At 47.3% G+C, this 19,471-nt stretch overlaps 1 protein-coding gene across 7 annotated transcripts in view; it reads left to right on the forward strand.

Moving 5' to 3' along the window:
- Positions 1-255: 255 nt before the first annotated feature.
- The window catches only part of FMNL3 (formin like 3), a 103,316-nt gene continuing 84,100 nt past the window's right edge, over positions 256-19,471 (forward strand). For 5 of the 7 annotated variants that reach the window (XR_013836082.1, XM_079966667.1, XM_079966671.1 and 2 more), the window contains exon 1: positions 257-482. Coding sequence is in view for 6 of the 7 variants with exons in the window: in XM_079966667.1 (XP_079822793.1) it covers positions 366-482 (117 nt within the window). In the remaining variant the exon portion in view is untranslated. Of the gene's footprint in view, positions 483-19,471 lie in introns of all 7 variants that reach the window. The other 2 variants (XM_079966666.1, XM_079966669.1) reach the window with 1 other exon arrangement.

Consider the following 19,471-nt stretch of genomic DNA (forward strand, 5'->3'; position numbering starts at 1 on the left):
GGCTTGAGACGCCTGCACAGAGCTGGGCCTTGAGAAGAAGGGATGGGATGGGGTGGGGGCACATCATTAGGGTAGATGTTTGCTCCGTCCCCACGAGCGGGCTTGCGCGTGTCGCGGCCCTCACCCGGGAGGCGCAGGCGGGGAGGAAGGCAGGCGCCGCCGTCGCTCGCCGTCCGCTGGGCGGGCGATGTCTGCAGGCGGGCGGTGCCGGGGGCGGCGCCGACGGCCGCGTCCCGTCCCCGGCCGGGCAGCGAGGGAGGGACTGGTGGGAGGCAGCCGCCGCCGCCTGGCCACGGCGGCTCCGTACTCTCGACGGGCACCCAAGGAGGGCTCTGCCGTCCCCGCCTCCCCGGGAGCCGCCGGGGATGGGGAACGCCGAGAGCGGGGAGCCGGGCGGGGGCTCCGGGCTGCTGCCGCCCCCGCCGGGGAAAGTGCCCATGCCGGACCAGGGGGAGCTGGAGGAGAGATTCGCGATGGTGCTGGTGAGAGATCCCTCTTCCTTACCCCACCCCCGCTCCCGCTCCGATCCCCTCGTTGATCCCTCACATCCCCTTCTCGACGCTGCTGCGGGTGGATTCCGTTGCGAGGCTGAAAAATCTCCCTAGTCCATCCTCGCTGCGGGAGGGATTCCTACCCGCCCTCTCGATGGGAACAGTTCCTCCTCCCTCTCCAACTTTTCCAGACACTTTTCCTGGCCCCCTCAGATATGGGACACCATTCTCTCGATCTCTCTCTCTCCCCCCCCCCTCCACCTTCCGCGGGGTTTGCAGCCCTGGTGGTTGCATCCAGAATCTCCCCTTGCTGGGTTCTGCAGATCTCCCACCCTGGGCTCTTGCCTGACCGGGGCTCTCTGGTCGATTCCTCCGCAGGACAGATTACTCGCGGTTGCTGAGATGTTCCGGTAGCTCCCCTTCTTCTTCACCACAAGAGTTCCCAGAAGTTCTTTCCATCTCTCTTTCACGCCGCTCTCCTTTCGTTTTCGCCGGATCCCTCAACCGGTCTTAGCTTTATAAATCCTATCTTCATAGAGTCTATTAACTCATGATTCTGACAGATTCCTTCCCCTTTTGTGTCACCATTCTGAGTGGATCTCCCTTGTAGGGCAGTCAGCTCACACTGGGAACTTCAGCGTTATCTTGGCCCATCGCAATGAGCAAGGGATCCAAGGTCCAGTGATCCTCAGTCCTCCTCCACATCATTTCTCCATCTCCACATTCTGACCCATAGCATGCCTGATCCCCAGTTGAAGTGCCTTCTTCCCCAGATCCTCTTGCCCATCTGCCTTGACCTCTTCCACACTTTGATCACTCCACCCCACAATCTGAGGTCCCATTTTTGTTCCAGTGGGTTAGCTCTTTCCAATTCCTTTGCAGCTGCGTTTCAAGCATCTATATCCCCCAATTCCTTCAAAATTTTCAACCCCCCCACCAAGACTGGATTCCTGCTCCCATGCATTAGGATCCTTCTGCCGTAGAACCATAGCATCACCGTGCTACCCTCAGCTACCTTAATGGAGCTGCATGACCCCCACGCCCTGCGCCTGCCATCCTTTTCCTTGGAACCATTTATCTTTCCTTGGTTGGCCTCTGATATCCAGTCCCTCTCAATCCAGTTTCTCCTTGCAGCACCCTGTGGATGATCCCTTTATCAACCGAGAGGCCTTGTTTGCTTGCGTTGTGAACCAGTTTTGTGAGGAGTGGTACTGGCAGGGATGTGGAATACCCTAGGTGCCCCTCAGCATCACTGTACGCTGTTGGCATGCATCCTGCAGAGGGCATGTAGGTGGTGGGTTTGGTGGGGATTTAAACTCTTGTCCTTGGAAGAAGGAAGGAAGCGGACCTGGTCTGGAAAGTTATGAGACTACCTTCTTGCGTCTCCACTGTGTCCACAGAAAAGGCCACTCTTAACTTGTGGGTGAAAGGAATTAGTCTCTGATTGGATAGCTGCTAGTGGCCCAAGCTTTGCCCAGGAAGAAAGGAAGAAGAAGAAGAGGGATCAGGAAAAGAGGAGCAGAGAATATGGTCTTCCTAAGCAGGGTCTGGATGGTGCTCCTTGTTGTGAACCTTCTTGTGAGATCTGTAGAATATGCCCTCGCCCTTGGAGCAGAGTGGCTGACCTGTTTAGCCCTCCAGATGCTCTTGGGACTCTTAACTCCTATCAGCTCCAACCCTGCATGGCCAGCGATTATGTGAGTGGTAATCTAACAAATCTGGAGAGCCATAAATTGTCCACACCTGCTGAAAAGGGCTTTGAGTGGGGAAATGTTCCATTTTTATGCAGGAGGCCTAGGATAAGCTTAGTGTGCCAAGCCAAGCTTTGTGAATGGGTGACTTCTGTGAATTCAAGGGACATATTCACCTGATCATTTCACCTCTTTAAGTATTCTTATTTGTGTCTTTGTCTGTATAAGTTTTGCCTTTTGGAAGACTGCAAGGCGGTGGTTGTGATCTTCATGCATTAGAATTGTGAGTAGAGGCTTTTGAAGGTTGAAACCAAATCAGCGCAGGACTGTGACAGTGCTCCTGTTTGTACATAGCATATGTTTGGGGAAGTTATCCCAAAGTGCGGTGTAATGATTGGGTAATTGGTTGATCTGTGTTAATTGCTGTGATGGAAGAACTGATAGGGAGGAATTCATTCCAAAAGAATTAAAGCCAGAAGAGTAGAGAGTGGCTTTGTGATTGCTCCTTAAACAGTGGAAATTTGGCCATTTTTAGAACCAGAGTTTGTGCTGCCCATTTACTCATGTGGAACATCCCAGTGGACGGCCCCAAGGGTTTATTGGGAACAAAGGGACACCTCTGTGGTCATCTTTCTCTTTGCAAAGTCAAGTTGCCTTTCCTTCCCTGGCTTTTCCAAGGAGATTCTCTCTTTGCTTCTTGACTTTTCATAAAAAGGTTCTGACACATCGGATGTGACTGTTGAGATTCAGAGACTGTGGCTGAGCCGTTAGAGATGCTTGTGTAGAGAATGCTTGGGGATTTCTGGGGGATTTTTTCCTTCTTGATTGTGGAAAGTATGTTTGTTTTTTTCAAAATTCCACTCCAACGATGTCAGAGTGACAGGAAGCTGACAGCATGTGACACATAGTTCCCTCCTCTGTCCATTCTCCCTACAGTGGTCATGCAGCTGTTTGAATAGTTCCATTTTCACTCTGATTTGTAGGAAAAGGGGTTGTGTTTCAAAAACCACATGATACAGGGTTGTTGGTAATACATTGAATGTAAGGAGCTTATACTGAGGCAGATCATTGATCCAGCCAATCTAATATTGTCTGCTTTGAATAGCAGTAGCTTTCTGCATTAAGATCTTTTTAAGCCAGAGTTTTCATTTCTTTCTTTAAAAGGTAGCAAGTTTCTAGCTCTCATTGTTTTGAATATGTTCTTGGAAGCATGTGAGCTGTGCTTTCTGAAATTTCAAAAAACAGTGTGATGTGCTAGTCATGGGACTGGGCTAAACAAGATTTCCAGTGGTGGTGGGGTTAGAACTCATGTCCGGTATAGTTCTTTCAGTTTCCATGACTATCAAATCAGAATAAATTATATAAAACAGTAAACACTGCAATTATGCAAAATAGGTGAAAGTTATGCACCTTTGTGTAAATTATATTGGTTACATAATTTATTCATGCAGAATTTGAATTCAGTAGATGCAGAATTGTAGGATTTTTTTGGGTATTTTGAAGATGAATGTGCGGACTATTCGTAGCCCTGGGCAAAGGTGGAACAGTCTGCATTCATGAAAGTATCAATCTTAATAGCCAAAGGCATGAAGAAGAAGAAATCCATGTTATGTTCCTGTATATTCACAGCGCCATTCATCATTCTGATACTGGTGATTTATGATTTAAGCAGATGTATAGTACTTTTTTTGCCTTCCCTGGGGCAGAATTAAGCATTATGCTATGTACGTGGTTGCAGAGGAGGGCACATATCAGAGCTCTATCCGTAGTGTAATTTGAGAGCCCAACTGAGTCTGTATCGGCCAACAATAAAACTTTCCTATTGTGCTACAGTGCTGAAGCAGCTAGTGATAAATCAGATGGATCCACTCTCCAATCTAGGTGCCATGTAGTTGGTCCGCTGTCCATTCCAGGTTTGGTGCACCAGTCCTGGCACAAACACTGCATCCAGTTGCCCACTTCTTATTGCTGCTATCGACGGGTCAGAACTTTGGAGTTATGGAAAAGCAGTGATCGCATCTGCTCTCTTGTTCGCTTTCACAGAGGTTCTGTAATATTCCCTGCAGTCCATAACATGGTGCCTCATCTCTAATTCTGTAATGTAGGGCAAATGTTTGTATGCGCCGCTCAAGTGAGGTATATGGTGGTATTAAAGGTAAAGGTAAAGGGACCCCTGACCATTAGGTCCAGTCGTGACCGACTCTGGGGTTGCGGCGCTCATCTCACTTTATTGGCCATGGGAGCTGGCATACAGCTTCCGGGTCATGTGGCCAGCATGACTAAGCTGCTTCTGGCGAACCAGAGCAGCACACGGAAACGCCGTTTACCTTCCTGCCGGAGCGGTACCTATTTATCTACTTGACGTGCTTTCAAACTGACGTGCTTTCAAACTGCTAGGTTGGCAGGAGCTGGGGCCGAACAATGGGAGCTCACCCTGTCGCAGGGATTCGAAACACCGACCTTCTGATCGGCAAGCCCTAGGCTGTGTGGTTTAACCCACAGCGCTATCCGTGTCCATATGGTGGTAGTAACCTGCCCTAGATGAGGGACAGAAGGACCATGGGGGTAGCATTTAACTAAGTTTTACTCCTAGTAGACCCACTGGAATTAATGGACCTAACTTAGTCATGCTCATAATGTCATTTGGTTTGTTCTGAGTAAAAGTGTGGTTGACTTCCATCTGGGATGTGCTACCTCGCAGTATAGGTTGAGATGGAAGACAGAAACACGCCCCTCCCCCATGTGCACAATGCTGTGCTAGATCATGATGTAATGTAGCACAGGGAGGGCTTCAGGACAGGAGGGGGTGTGATAGCCTCAGACATGTCCACCTCCTTTGTTGCCCTCCTCCTTCCAAGCACTGGATATCAATTATATGTCTACCTGATTTCAGTGTAGACCGGAGAGGTAGGAGAGGAAACTGTGGTGAGAGAGGTGGGAAGATAATGCCCAAAGTTACACACTTGACAGACTGTCAACAGCTATGTGTAAGTCAGGCCACACAGGGCAACCTGTGACACCATCTTGGGTAGACCAGCAGGTTGTGGTGCTGTGATGTTTGAGAGAAGCATAACTTGTGATTGGTGGCGATGCAAGTTAAAAGAAGGAAGGGAAGATTCCCAAGGGATCATTGAAAATGCTTGAAAATCTTCGTGTGACTTCCATATGATTTCACCCATGTACTGGGAAACATTCTGTTGAAAACAACCTGAGAATCTCATCTTGAATTTTGAGGTCACATCGCAAATTAAAAACCAGATTTTTAAATTGTATTTTGAATTATTCTGTGTTATGAGACCTGACCAATATTGTGCTTTGGACTGGATGGCTTTGGAGGTGGGAATAAGGACTGGGGAGTCAACCCGCTCTTTCAGTTCCTTAAAAAGGATGCGGAAGCTGTGGCCCTCCAAACATGGCTGTACATCAGCTCCCATCAGCCCTAGCCAGCGTAGCCAATGGTTGAGAATGATGGAAGTGGTAGTCCAACACGATCTGAAAGTCCAGCAACATCTCCCCAGCCCTATTTTGAAGTGGATTGCCAGCTGGCTGCCTTGAACAACCCCCACCAGTCTCCCCACCCATTTCGCCTGCCTCCTGTGGGCAGCTGAAGGGTCCAGCTGGTACCATTATGAAGCCTGAATTGTCCTTCCAATTGCAGATTCCTTCATTATAAGCCAATTTAAAGTGCCACATCACTGGGAGGGTTATCATAATATTGTTTGTGAATTGTATTGTCTGCCATTTACTTTCTTGAGTACAGTTTAAGATTCTGGAACTGACCTTTAGAGTCGTGAAAGGCCTGGGCCCACCCTTCCTTTGGGAGAAAACCTTCCCTTCACAAGCTCTCCTGCCCTTTGAAATGGGCTGGGAAAGCCATCTTTTTAAATGTCATTCAACAAACGGTGACATTTGTGGGGGCCGGGAGATGGTACTTTTCTAGCTGGAGGGGATTTTTGGACGGAGGAGCAGCTCCACCTATACTGAGAAATAGTATAGCACAGGCAAAGATTTGCCATCTTAGTGAGAATAGGGGCTAGTGTAGGTTTGGGGATAACATCTTGCCAGCGGGTTGGATCCTGAGCTCCCTCAGCTGCTCCCATGGGCCACTTTGGCAGGTGGGTTTGCAGAGTGTGGTCTCAATTGTTTCCTTCCTTTGCAACTCAGCAAAGACCTGTCTAACCCAGAGCCTTTTTCCTGCAGTGGCACAACCAGGTAAGATAAAGGTAAAGGGTCCCCTGACCGTTAGGTCCAGTCGTGGTCAGCTCTGGGGTTGCGGCGCTCATCTCGCTTTATTGGCTGAGGGAGCCGGTGTACAGCTTCTGGGTCATGTGGCTAGCATGACTAAGCCGCTTCTGGCAAACCAGAGCAGCACACAGAAACGCCGTTTACCTTCCCGCCGGAGCGGTACCTATTTATCTGCTTGCACTTGACGTGCTTTTGAACTGCTAGGTTGGCAGGAGCAGGGACCGAGCAACGGGAGCTCACTGTGTTGCAGGGAATCGAACGGCCGACCTTCTGATCGGCAAGCCCTAGGCTCTGTGGTTTAGACAGCAGCGCCACCCGCGTCCCGGCACAACCAGGTGCCTGTGCGAACCAATAACCCTCCCAACATTGTTTCCCAGCAATTAGTATTCGGAGGCCTTAGATCCTGGAAGGTAGCCTGTATCCATGAGTAGCGGCCATTAATAGCTTTATCCTCTCATGCGCACAACATGTCCTGCCTCCAACATCCTTGGGCAAATTGGCTGCTTCTTATATCTTTGTGCGATTACCATGAAGGTCTGGAGGCTTCCCCCACACCCTGAATGTAGTTAGAAACCTCTCCTCAAACAGGAACTCTGGCTTCTCAGGATTTTGATTGTGAGGGCAGTTTACAAGTGTGCAAAACAGGTGTTTTTTTAAAAAAGGCTTCCTGACCTTTGACTAATGATCTTGCACCTAGGGATGTTGTGACATGGCTTGTGACCTCTACCCCCAGTTTAACCCTTCACATATTCAGACCGGTGCCTGAACACGGTTTAAGAATGTGTCCAGTTCCCTTTTAAAGCCTTAATAATTATTTTATTTATACCCCATCCATCTGACTGGGCTGTCCTAGCCACTCTGGGCAGCATTCAATATAATAAAAACACAGCATGCACCAAACATTAACAACTTACTGATATAGGGCTGTCTTCAGATGTCTTCTAAAAGTTGTGTAGTTGTTAGTCATCTGATGGGAGGGCGTTCCACAGGGCAGATGCCACTACCAAGAAGGCCCTCTGCCTAGTTCCCACTAACCTCACTTTTCGCGGTGAGGAAACGGCCAGAAGGCTCTTAGAGCTGGACCTCAGTGTCCAGGCTGAATGATGGGGGTAGAAACACTCCATCACATCTCATGACAGCAAATTCCACAGCCAAGGTGCCCGCTGTGTGGAAAAGTACTACTTCCTTTTGTCTGTCTTAAATGTCCCACTATTCAGTTTCATTGGGTGGCAGGGAGAAATATTCACTCTGTCCACTGTCCCCATAGCTCCAAACCTTTGCTCTCAGACTGTTGCTGTAGCCCCCTAATCGTTTGGGTTGCCATTTTCTGTACCTTTTGCAGCTCTACAATATTTCTCTCTCACACACACCCCTCCCAAAAGGTGTGGCAATCAAAACTATACCTATTCCAAGTGTGGTCAGACTGTAGATTCAAAGCATGGGATTCGCTCCCCACCCCCAGCCGCAGTACACTGGGTTGACCTCCAATATCCCTTTCATATAACACCGGTCTTGAAAGACCTACAGTGACTCCCAGTACGTTTCCGAGCACAATTCAAAGTGTTGGTGCTGACCTTTAAAGCCCTAAACGGCCTCAGTCCAGTATACCTGAAGGAGCGTCTCCACCTCCATCGTTATGCCCGGACATTGAGGTCCAGTGCCGAGGGCCTTCTGGTGGTTTCCTCGCTGCGAGAAGCCAAGTTACAGGGAACCAGGGAGAGGGGCTTCTCGGTAGTGGCACCCTGTGGAACGCCCTCCCACGAGATGTCAAAGAGAAAAATAACTACCAAACTTTTAGAAGACATCTATTATTATTACAGTGGTACCTCGGGTTACAGATGCTTCAGGTTACAGACACCGCTAACCCAGAAATAGTATCTCGGGTTAAGAACTTTGCTTCAGGATGAGAACAGAAATTGTGCTCCGGCGGTGCGGCAGCAGCAGGAGGCCCCATTAGCTAAAGTGGTGCTTCAGGTTAAGAACAGTTTCAGGTTAAGAACGGACCTCCGGAACGAATTAAGTACTTAACCTGAGGTACCACTGTATTTCAAAGTCATTCCCTGTCAGTTCAGGGATTCTTTGCCACACCTTAAGCCACATTTGGCGTTTTATTACCAATTCATTCAGCTTGGTGTAAACCTTTTGGATATCTTTGTCATCCCTTTTAATTTTCCCCACCATGAATAATTTGGTATTGTCAGCAAAGATGACCACAGCTATGTATAACCCTAACTCAGGGACATTTTGGAAGGGGGAAAAAAAAAGCATTAGTCTCAATACAGAACTTTGAGGGGTGGCAGTGTCCTTATTCTGGGGCAAGGGGAGATGGCTTGCTAATAGACAGACAGATCTGACCCATACCCATGTGCTATAATCCATTGGGAAGATCTTTACAGGCCCTCTTAAAAGAACAGGTGCTGGATTTTAGCAAGGCTCATACAGAATTTCCCCAGGAATTGTATTCTCCGGAAGTCAGTGAAGGATGTGGAGCGCCATTTGACTTTAACCCCTCAAGCACCAAAACCCCTTGGCTGACCCTGGGTGCAAGAACATTTTTTGAGTGTGTGTCTCCTTTGAAAGGGTGTGTGTGTAGAATTATGAGAAAGTGCCAGATCACATTTATGCAGAGCTGAAATCTCCAAAGGCTCAAATTAAAATGGAATGAGGTGATTGATACTTCTCTACACTTTAGATTCACGCTTCGAGAAGCTTTAGTTTGTAAAGTTCATTTTAGCAACTATAAAAGCTAAAACAGTGGCCGGTCTTTTCCACAGAGGAGCAAAAAAACCCCATGCAAAATAGAGGCTGCAATCCACCTTATACCTAGACCAGGGAAAACCCATTATTACTCGTTGTGATCAGTTGTCTTTTAAACTTTTAACTCTCAAAGCTTACAGCACAGTATGCAAGATCTGTCTCTGTTCTCCTGCTTCCTCGCTTTTTCTCTCTCGGCTTCATTTAAAAAAATATAAAAAAATATTATTATTAAAGGAAAAGAAGGAGAAACCTTATTCAATGGAATCCAGCTGCCTGGCTGGGTTGTGTTTCAGAATTTGGACTTCCGGTTTGGGATTTCAAAGGGAGCTGCCTCTGGCAGGGGACTGAATTTCCCACACAGCCATAGACACAATTACTAAGGGGATGGCGTAATAGAAGCATATGGCATCCCTCCCCGTGCAGTTAATTCCGTACAACGTTGGGTAGAAAAAGGGTGGAAATAGCTATCGGTTTCCTCTTGGCATTCTTCCAGCAGGAGAGAGAAGCTCGTACATCTTCGCAGCGTCCCATCTGGAAGAAACACCCAGGGCTTTATTCTGGCAGTGGGGACTTGAATTCCTTCCTAGTCAGAGGGGGAACGGAAACTGACGTTGAGGGGGAATAGCAGACCGCAGCCTCCCAAGCAACCCAGATAGACTCCCCGCAAAGCAAGCGGAGTCGTCCAACGAGGGGACCGGTTTGGAAGAGCTGCCCAGTTGGGTGGGTTGCCAAGTCTCAATGGAGACCCAAACGCTTAGGCCTCATTACGGATTGCAGTCACATTGCATCACTTCCCTGGAAACAGCATCTCATCGAGGGGGAGGGCTTACTTTTGGAAACTTTATTCCATGAAAGATGGGAGCCTTTGCTAGGGTAAGGGGCTGGGGGATGAGCCAGGGAACCCTGCTTTTGAGAGGACAGCGCTGTGGGTTAGGCTGAAGTGGGAAGGTGGGTTTACTGGCACTCTGCTCTAGCCATGCGGATACCCTGCCTGGAGGATGCTGGGGAGACTGTACCTTGTGGTTGCTTAGCAACCACAGCCTATCCTGGAACAGGCAAAATGGCTGCCTAGGCTTAGGATGAAGCTGGTCACGGGCAAGAAATGGTGCGTGAAGCAGGGCAAGAGTTCTGTATCTAAATCAGGGGCTTGCAGGAGAGGATCCTGTGAGTTCCAGTGTGGAAGGATGGGAGCTAAGAAGCTTGGCTGCAGCTTTTAGAAATGAAGGCCCCCTCGGGCGTCCCATCATTGAATGCTTCAATCTGCCACCAACATGTTGTGAGGGTGTAATTAACGCTTGAAAAATGGCAATTGAGGAATAATTAGAAAGCAGCTGCAACTAATTCCAGGCTTGCAATGCTTTGGCTCCTCTGTTTGGATCTTTGGCGAAAATGTTCTGAACAATGGGGAGGGTGGTGGGAAAGAACCCTGATGTTTAAAAAGCAGTACAGCCTAATTGTTGCTTGTTCTTTTCTGAACACTGTTTGAAAAGTAAAGCTGCTGTCATGCTTCTATTGTCTGTTAGTTGTTAGCCATGCTGGAAATACTTGCATTGGAGGATAGGCCATGAGTTTGTGGAATAAAAAAAATATAAACTTGCCCAAGTTTTGCCGTGTAATAAATTGTGAGGTTGCGTTGCCTCTTCCCAGTGCTGGGTTTTAGAGCTTTGGGGAGTGTAGAGCAAAATCCTGGCTCCCATTCCCAGGCTGTCTTTTAGCATTGCCACTTGTTTCTGGCAGGGCTACTGTAGCTTCAGCAGACAGACATCCAACAGGTACAGCATCTTCCCTAGTGTTTGAAGGTGCGGTGATAAAAATCTGGATTTTTTATATCTTTCTGCAGCAGTTGATGGTACTTTTCATGGGTGATTCTTTGGTGGTCAAGCACTTGGGAGGGGCAGAAGGGGGATTTAAGAGTTTGATCACCTTAGACTTTTATACTGGCTTTGAGAAATCTTTTTTGTATTGTGTATTTGACTTTTATTTTTGTAAGTTGCTTGGATATGTCTTGTGGAAAGCGATCAATAAACAAAACACATGAATAATGATTGCCATGCAGCTGTTTAATGGCACAAATGCTTCCCCCCCCCAAAAAAGGAGAATAAAAAGACATGGGGACTCTTATTTGGAACCACAATATAGCTGGCCTTTCATTTCTTTAACCCATATACCACCTAAGACTCACATCGGTATGCAGAATTAGATACTATTCTCATTGTCCTAAGCAGATACCTTAGTTTAGCAAGCCAAAATGTCATTTTAACAGGCAGTCCATGTTTTCTAAACACTCATATAATGTGAGAGATTATGCAAATGCAGTTTATCTGCAGGCCTTTTAACAACAACAGCAGCAACATCATCATCATCAACAACAACAACAACAACATTTAGATGCCTCCCATCTGATTGGGTTGCCCCAGCCACTCTGGGCGGCTACCAACAGAATATTAAAAACACAATAAAACACCAAATATTAAAAACCTCCTGATACAGGGCTATCTTCAGATGTCTTCTAAAAGTTAAATAGTTGTTTATTTCCTTGACTTCTGATGGGAGGGTGTTCCACAGGGCAGGCGTTTCTACCAAGAAGACCCTCTACCTCTTTCCCCATAACTATATATTCTGTTTCCAATGTGCATTTTGAAGGCATATGGAGGTGCTTTTATTTGCCAATTACTGGGAAATTAGAGGGTTATGGAGATTCAGCCCTCGGATGCCATAGGTTTTGGCCAATAAGTAACAGCCTTTGGCAGGACTGTGTATGTTCTGGGCTGCTAAAAAAATGAAGAGTTCTGCACCAAGAACCTCTGTCAGTCATGCAAGTTTCCGTATGTTCGCTTATTTTACAACTTTTTTTTGCTTCCCCTGGCTAAAGAAGGGATAAGGAATTGCACGTGCCTCTGAAACTTCACATCTCCGCCATATGAAAGCCCACTTAGTTCTCCCCATGGCTCCTTAGATTTCGCCAGGCACATTCCAGCCTAGTTTTTGCAGTCTTGAGGAACAGAAGCTTGCTTCTTTTCCCCCCAAAAAAGGAAAGCTGAGATTAATGGGACATAGAATTCTGTGTCAAAATACCAACATCAACAAATGTCCCATGCATTTGTAGGATGCCCATAGCTGAGAGAGGGGGAGGGTGGTGAGCAGAAACTGATCCTGAAACTCCACTTCCTGGCCCTTATGTTACACTAGACATTGTTTGTGTCATGTTTTGAAGCTGCAGGACTAGAAACTTAGTATGAAAGAAAATCGAAATTCTTCTGATGCCACCAAACATCAAAATCCAAGACAGTTTGAGCCTACAACACCAATTCTGGCCCAGCTGCGCTGGCTAATGGTTGCTGGAAGAAGAAGAGTTTGGATTTGATATCCTGCCTTTCACTCCCTTTAAGGAGTCTCAAAACGGCTAACAATCTCCTTTCCCTTCCTTCTCCACAACAAACACTCTGTGAGGTGAGTGGGGCTGAGAGACTTCAGAGAAGTGTGACGGGCCCAAGGTCACCCAGCAGCTGCATGTGGAAGAGCGGGGAAGCGAACCCGGTTCACCAGATTACGAGTCCACTGCTCTTAACCACTACACCACACTGGCTGGACTTTGGGAAGGAAGCGTGGGGACTCTGACAGGGTCCTTGAGTCCTCCCACCTCCTTTCCGAAGCCTAGTTAGTGCTTTCCCAGCTTTAGGGAAAAGGTTGGAGGGCTCTAGCACCCTGCCAGGGCCTCATGCCTCCTTCCCAAAGCCCAGAGCCTTGCTTAGCTGGCTTTCGGAAGGCAATGTTGGGGAGGGAAGGGGGCATCAAATTTTGGCTTTGCTTCTGCCCTGCATGCGACAAGACAGTGCGCAGCCTACAGGTTCCATGTCAAAGTGCTCTTGTGGCCCACTTGGTCTGAAAAGTTGGACTGCCCTGGTCTAGAGAATGCTGAGCAAGATGGACCAAGCCAGCTTCTCCTGTTTCTGATGCAATACAGTGGTACCTCTGGTTACGTACTTACGGTAAATCGTTCCGGAGGTTCGTTCTTAACCTGAAACTGTTCTTAACCTGAAAACCACTTTAGCTAATGGGGCCTCCTGCTGCCGCCAGAGCACGATTTCTGTTCTCATCCTGAAACAAAGTTCTTAACCCGAGGTACTATTTCTGGGTTAGTGGAGTCTGTAACCTGAAGCGTATGTAACCTGAAGTGTATGTAACCCGAGGTACCACTGTATAAGGCTATTTCATAGGTTCTGTTGTTGCTGATGAAGCTGCTGCTAAAGGCAGAGCTCAACAAGACAATTTAAGTACAGTGGTACCTCGGTTTACGAACTTAATCTGTTCCGGAAGTCCATTCTTAAACCAAAACTGTTCTTAAACCAAGGCATGCTTTCCCTAACGAGGCCTCTCTCTGCCGGTGCCCTTCCACCATTCAGATTCCGTTCTCAGACCGAGGCAAAGTTCTCAAACTGGGACACTATTTCCAGTTTTGCTGAGTTTGTAAATCAAATCGTTCTTAAACTGGACTGTTCTTAAACCGAGGTACCACTGTACTAGGAATCTTAGAGGAGAATGACTCTGCAAGGCCATAGCAACTGTGGGCCCTGTAGCAAAGTCATTGTTTGAGATGGTATTTGTATGGTGCATCTGGAGTTCAACAGCAGTAGATTAATGCACATGATGTGTCAACCTTACTCAATCTAAGGTGGTCTGGGCATTGTCAGGGCTTGAATGAGAGATGACTGGAGAACCATGTGCACATTGACAGACTATACATTCAATATCTATATTGTGGTATGAAGTTAGCAGGACTGGAGAAAGCGATTTTGCAGCTCCATCTGTGAGCTTTTGGGAATATAGCCAGGAAGGGAAGAATCAAGACCAGAACAGATGCAAATAATGATTTTGTATGGGGCTTACGTTTGTCCTTTAATCCAACACTGTTGATGATCACACTCACCGTACAGATGCCATCACTGATAATTACCCTCTTGCAGAGCCCATGGTGTGTTGATACCCAGGCCTAGTTACCGGTCGATGCTAGCATTCAGTTCTTCCACAACACACAACTTTGCACCACGTGCAAAACAGAATGACTGCATTTTGTAGGTTGCAGGGGGTGGCTCGGAGGGTGGACAACACAAGATGGTGTGATTAAGTTGATGATTATCCCATGAGGTGCGTTAAGAGGGATGGGTGGAGTAAGAATATAGTGGAAGAATCATCTAATGACTGCATAGCTTACAGCAGGGGTAGTTAATGTCTTGCCCTCAAATGTTGTTGGACTACAACTCCCATCATCCCTGACCATTGACCACGCTGGATGGAGCTGGTGGCAGTTGGAGTCCAACAACATCTGGAGGGCACCACATTGACAACCCCTGGCTAACCTTGGCAGTCATGGCAAATTTTGGAGATGAGGTTTTTAAAAAGAGGCTCCAAATAAGTGGATTAATTCATGTTGGAAGCTAGGGCTGTGGAAGAGTGGAGGAGAAATTCCATTTGGTTCATATTTAAATATGTAAGCTGAAATGCAGCTTTCTCTTTAAATTTGCACTTTTCTGAACATTGCAGTGTAGTCTGCCAACCAAAAGAAGTATACAAAAATGTGTGTATTAGGGGAAACTGCATATATAAACTGCATCTATGTGGAAATAACATACAAACATGCATTACTGTTACGTGAAATGTGTGTTCTAGGCAAACTTGCATACAGAAATGTATGTATTGAGGGGAAGCATGCTAAAATGTTGGCGAATTTTGGAGAGAACTTACCGGTAATTGTAAACTGATGCAGAAATGTGGGAAATGAGAAACTGGGAGAAATTAAAATTGACGGATCCTTCCCTCCCTCCCTAGGGCTGTATCTGCATTAGTATGTTTGAATTCCGCCCAATTCAAACTCACGGACTCACTGTTAAGACCATTTTCATAGAAGACAATCTTACTCGGCTACGAGTGATTGCCGAAGAAGAAGTACAGTGGTAGCTCGGGTTACATACGCTTCAGGTTACAGACTCTGCTAACCCGGAAATAGTACCTCGGGTTAAGAACTTTACCTCAGGATGAGAACAGAAATCGTGCTCCAGCGGCGCGGCGGCAGCAGGAGGCCCCATTAGCTAAAGTGGTGCTTCAGGTTAAGAACAGTTTCAGGTTAAGAACGGACCTCCGGAACGAATTAAGTTCTTAACCTGAGGTACCACTGTATGTTTGAAGGGCAAAAAGAACTCATTGGCCCTAAGCATCTTTGTTATGTGTTTCCTGTTTATGGGGGATGCACTTGCCAGAGGGAGGCGTGTGGCTTCTCTGTGAGTCACATCTTCAATTTTCCTGAAATTTATCCACACATGGAGGGGTCCATAGATTCTGGATCATAAGACATGACGTTGTGTTTTAACTAAATTGATGCCCCCATGCTTATCACTTTGAACAAACCGCAAAACCTGGATTTGATGGCAAAGGGGTATGGGGAGCAAGCAGGAGGTATTTTAGAATGTATGGACAGGAGGAAATAGCCAGGAAGCCTTTGCTTCACAGCATAACATCTGCACTGGAGAAAAGATTTGCTTTCCGCTTCCCTGCAAATCCCAAAGGCCAGCTTTCGCTTGCCGGTGATTTATGAAAGAAAAAAACTTTGTTGCCATAACTAAACACAGGCAGATTTAGTGCGGCCCTGTTTTTTAAGGGGCTAACCCTACACATGATGTGCAAAATTGTGCAGTGGAGCCTGGGCAGTGTTTATTGTTGTTACTTTAAATGAAAATCAGCTTGGGGAGGGGATGATTCTGAGTGGAGAAGCAGTGTGTGGACGCTTAATGCTTTCCCCATGCACCAAAACAGCCCCCCACAAACTATTTTCTTATGCTTGCGCACAAAATGTTAGTCATACATAGAATTCACCTGCTGAAATAAATGAACTTAAGTCCATTGATTTCAGTGGGGCTGCTCTGAGATCACCTTTAGCCTGTGATGGAGCCAAGATGCCCCCTATAACTTTTGGGCACACTCATTTGCCTACTCCAATAGTGGCCCTCCAAAGGGAAGGGGCCATTGGTCAGTGATGGAATGTGTGCTTTGTATACCTCAGGCGCAGACTCAATCTCTGGTATCTCCAGCTAAAGGATCTTGGGTAGCAGACCTGGAATTGCCAGCTGCACATGACCTTTGAGAACCACTGTTACTCAAATGAGACAGTCCTGGGTGCAGCGGAACTTGGTTTAAGGCAGCTTCATTCATTCAAAAACACACAGCTGACAAGACAGGAGTGCAACAGGAGTGCATGTGTCTGACAAGTATACCAGTAAGGGCACACATACTGTTTCATCACATTCCCACGTTATGTTGGGTGTACACCCAAACAAAATTGTCCACGTCTGAAGCAGCTCTTCAGAGCTTTTCTTGACATGGCTTGAATGTGTGTTTCCCTTTTGCCCAGTTTTCAACAGATGACCACAATGCCGAATCCACAAATCTAAAAATACTGTTTCGGCAGCGTTGCACTTGAAATAAGGGATGCCGATTGCCGTGATGTTCTGGAATAAGGGGCAACCTTTTACTGTTAAGGGTCAGAACGTAAAAGAGCAGTTAAAACTGGCATTTCTGGTGCATGCCTGAACCCCTGGGCTTTCAAATTCTCAATATCATATTTGCAGCCTGCCTTCTATTCAAATTGCTGGGGGTGGGGAGAACAGCTTTTATGTGTGCATGTGTTTTTAAAGCAAAGGAAATGCCGACTTGTGTGGTGTGAGCGGAACAGGACCACAAAGGCCGGAAACACAGGCGCATGGGCTAATGCTTGAGACGCTTCTGGCAGTATCAGCTGCAGGGATAGTTGCAGACCTAGGCATACCTGCTAGAAGAAAGCCAGTCCTGTTACACTCAGTGGGTCTCACACCTTCAAAGGTGTCTTTCAGGTTGGGCTGCTAAAGTGGGAAAGGAGATCTCTGCTCATGGCTGATGTTCTCAAAGAGGGGTGGTCCTCCAGAAATGTTGCTGGACTGGTTTCACAGATCTACAGCATGGCCAGTGGTCAGAAACGATGGGAGTTGGAATCCAGCCTTGTATGGAGGGCTGCAATCCCCCCTCTCCACCGTTTTAAGATCATTCTGAAACCATGGGCAAACAAAGCTTTGTGACTCAGGGTGAGATGATGAGGGTGTAGTCTCAGGGATTATCTGTTGATTTTTGGAATACAAGAATTGTTGTGCTGGGATCTGACTGATGGTCTGCCCAGAACAGATCACTAGCAAATGTTTTTCAAACAGTAGCTAGTCAGATACCAGTGGGAAGTTCACAAGCAAAGGATCATAACCCTGTCTAGCCCTGCTGTTAATCCCCTAGGGAGGTGGCCAGATGCAAAGGAGGATAGCACCCCATGCCTTTAAGAATGGTGAAGAAGAGGGTTTTTTCTCTCTGCAGGTGCAGCTACACATGCAGAGATGTCTCTGCTGAAATTCCCTCTTCTATATGGGGAAAGTGGTGGGCCCTCAACACTGGCTAGGGTTGACGGGAGTTTGAGCCCACCAGCAACATCTGGAGGACTACAGGTTGCTGTGTTAAAGGAATAGGTATCTGCAGCCTTCTTTTGCATCTGGTTAGGGCTGCTCAGTTGCAACTCAAGTTCCCCCCTTTACATTTTCCATCTGCTATTGTATTTTGGGACCTGCTATGGATATATCACACAACAAGCTAGCCAGGGAGAGGACATCTATGTGGGCAAATATTCCGGGAAAGAAAGGGTAGGAAAAGCCACAGTCACCCTGTGTTGTGTCTTGGACTCACTTTAAAGCAAATGGAAGAATTGCTGGTTTGCAATCCAGGAATGCTATATATGGACACCCCAGTCATTGGGCTTTGTCCACCGTGAGCAAACTGCCTTTCAACAAGGAGGCTGCGCTTTTGGCAATCGTGGCCATTAGTTCTGTGCTTTCTTGCTTGTGGCTATCAGACTGCCCTGTGGCAACAACTTTCTTAAAAATCCCACAGCAGTGGTTCTTAGTTGAGTTGGGGAGTGGCTGAGCCACAGTCCTGAATCTTCTACTCTGTTCTGCACCCCTTCCAACCAACACTCACATGCCTCTCCAGACACATCCTCTGGCTGCTTTTCTAGACACTGCTGCTATACCTTCGCCATCTGAGCTGTTAATGGAAGAGTGCTTAGCTAGCCAAACCAGCCCTTATTTTGTCAGGGAGGTTGGACCTGTGGCCCTCCAAATGCTGTTGCCCCACAGCTCGCATCATTGTTGGCCACTGGCTATGTTGGCTGGGGCGGATGGGAGTTGAAGAATGCCTGGAGGGTTACAGGTTCCCCACCCTGTCTTAGCTCCAGTAGCTCCACATGTGAGCACGTAACAGCCAATCCTTGCCAGCATCACAGTAAACCTATCTGAACGCTTGAATCAGCTACAACCCTTCTAGCCCTTGGAAAAGAGCTTTAGGAGACAGCTAATATTTGTTGGTGGCGCTGTGGGTTAAACCACAGAGCCTAGGACTTGCCGATCAGAAGGTCAGCGGTTCGAATCCCCGTGACAGGGTGAGCTCCCCTTGCTCGGTCCCTGCTCCTGCCAACCTAGCAGTTCGAAAGCACGTCAAATTGCAAGTAGATAAATAGGTACCACTCTGGCGGGAAGGTAAATGGCGTTTCCGTTCGCTGCTCTGGTTCGCCAGAAGTGGCTTAGTCATGCTGGCCACTTGACCCGGAAGCTGTACGCTGGCTGCCTCGGCCAGTAAAGCGAGATGAGCGCCGCAACCCCGGAGTCGGCCACAACTGGACCTAATGGTCAGGGGTCCCTTTACCTAATATTTGTTGAGGCAACATTAGGGCTCAACTTCAGCCTGATCCATGGCTGCTTACACGTGGGATGGGCAGAATCTGTCAGTTTTGGTGTCTCTCAGTTTCTCATTTTTCCAATCTTAAGTTCAGTTCTCCACTTTTCCACATCAGTCTGAGATTTTCTTTTTAAAGAAAAAAGTCCCTTTGAAAAGTTATCAGCATCTTTAATTTCTCTGCATATGTACACGCTTGCAATTTTCCTTAACATACACATTATTGCAAAGTGATTTACCCCAATGCAGTGCACCCTCCCCCTGCTAATATATGTATCTTTATGCACACTTTACCCCAGTTTTGCAAAATTCAGAGAGGTGTGAATTTTGAAGGTCAGCGCTGTTTTGTTTCGTGTACTGTTTTGGAAGTGGGATGCGGGTGGCGCTGTGGGTTAAACCACAGAGCCTTGGACTTGCCAATCAGAAGGTCAGTGGTTCAAATTCCCGTGACGGGGTGAGCTCCCGTTGTTTGGTCCCTGCTGCTGCCAACCTAGC

This window comes from Podarcis cretensis, assembly GCF_951804945.1.
Source record: "Podarcis cretensis genome assembly, chromosome: 2".
NCBI lineage: Eukaryota > Metazoa > Chordata > Lepidosauria > Squamata > Lacertidae > Podarcis > Podarcis cretensis.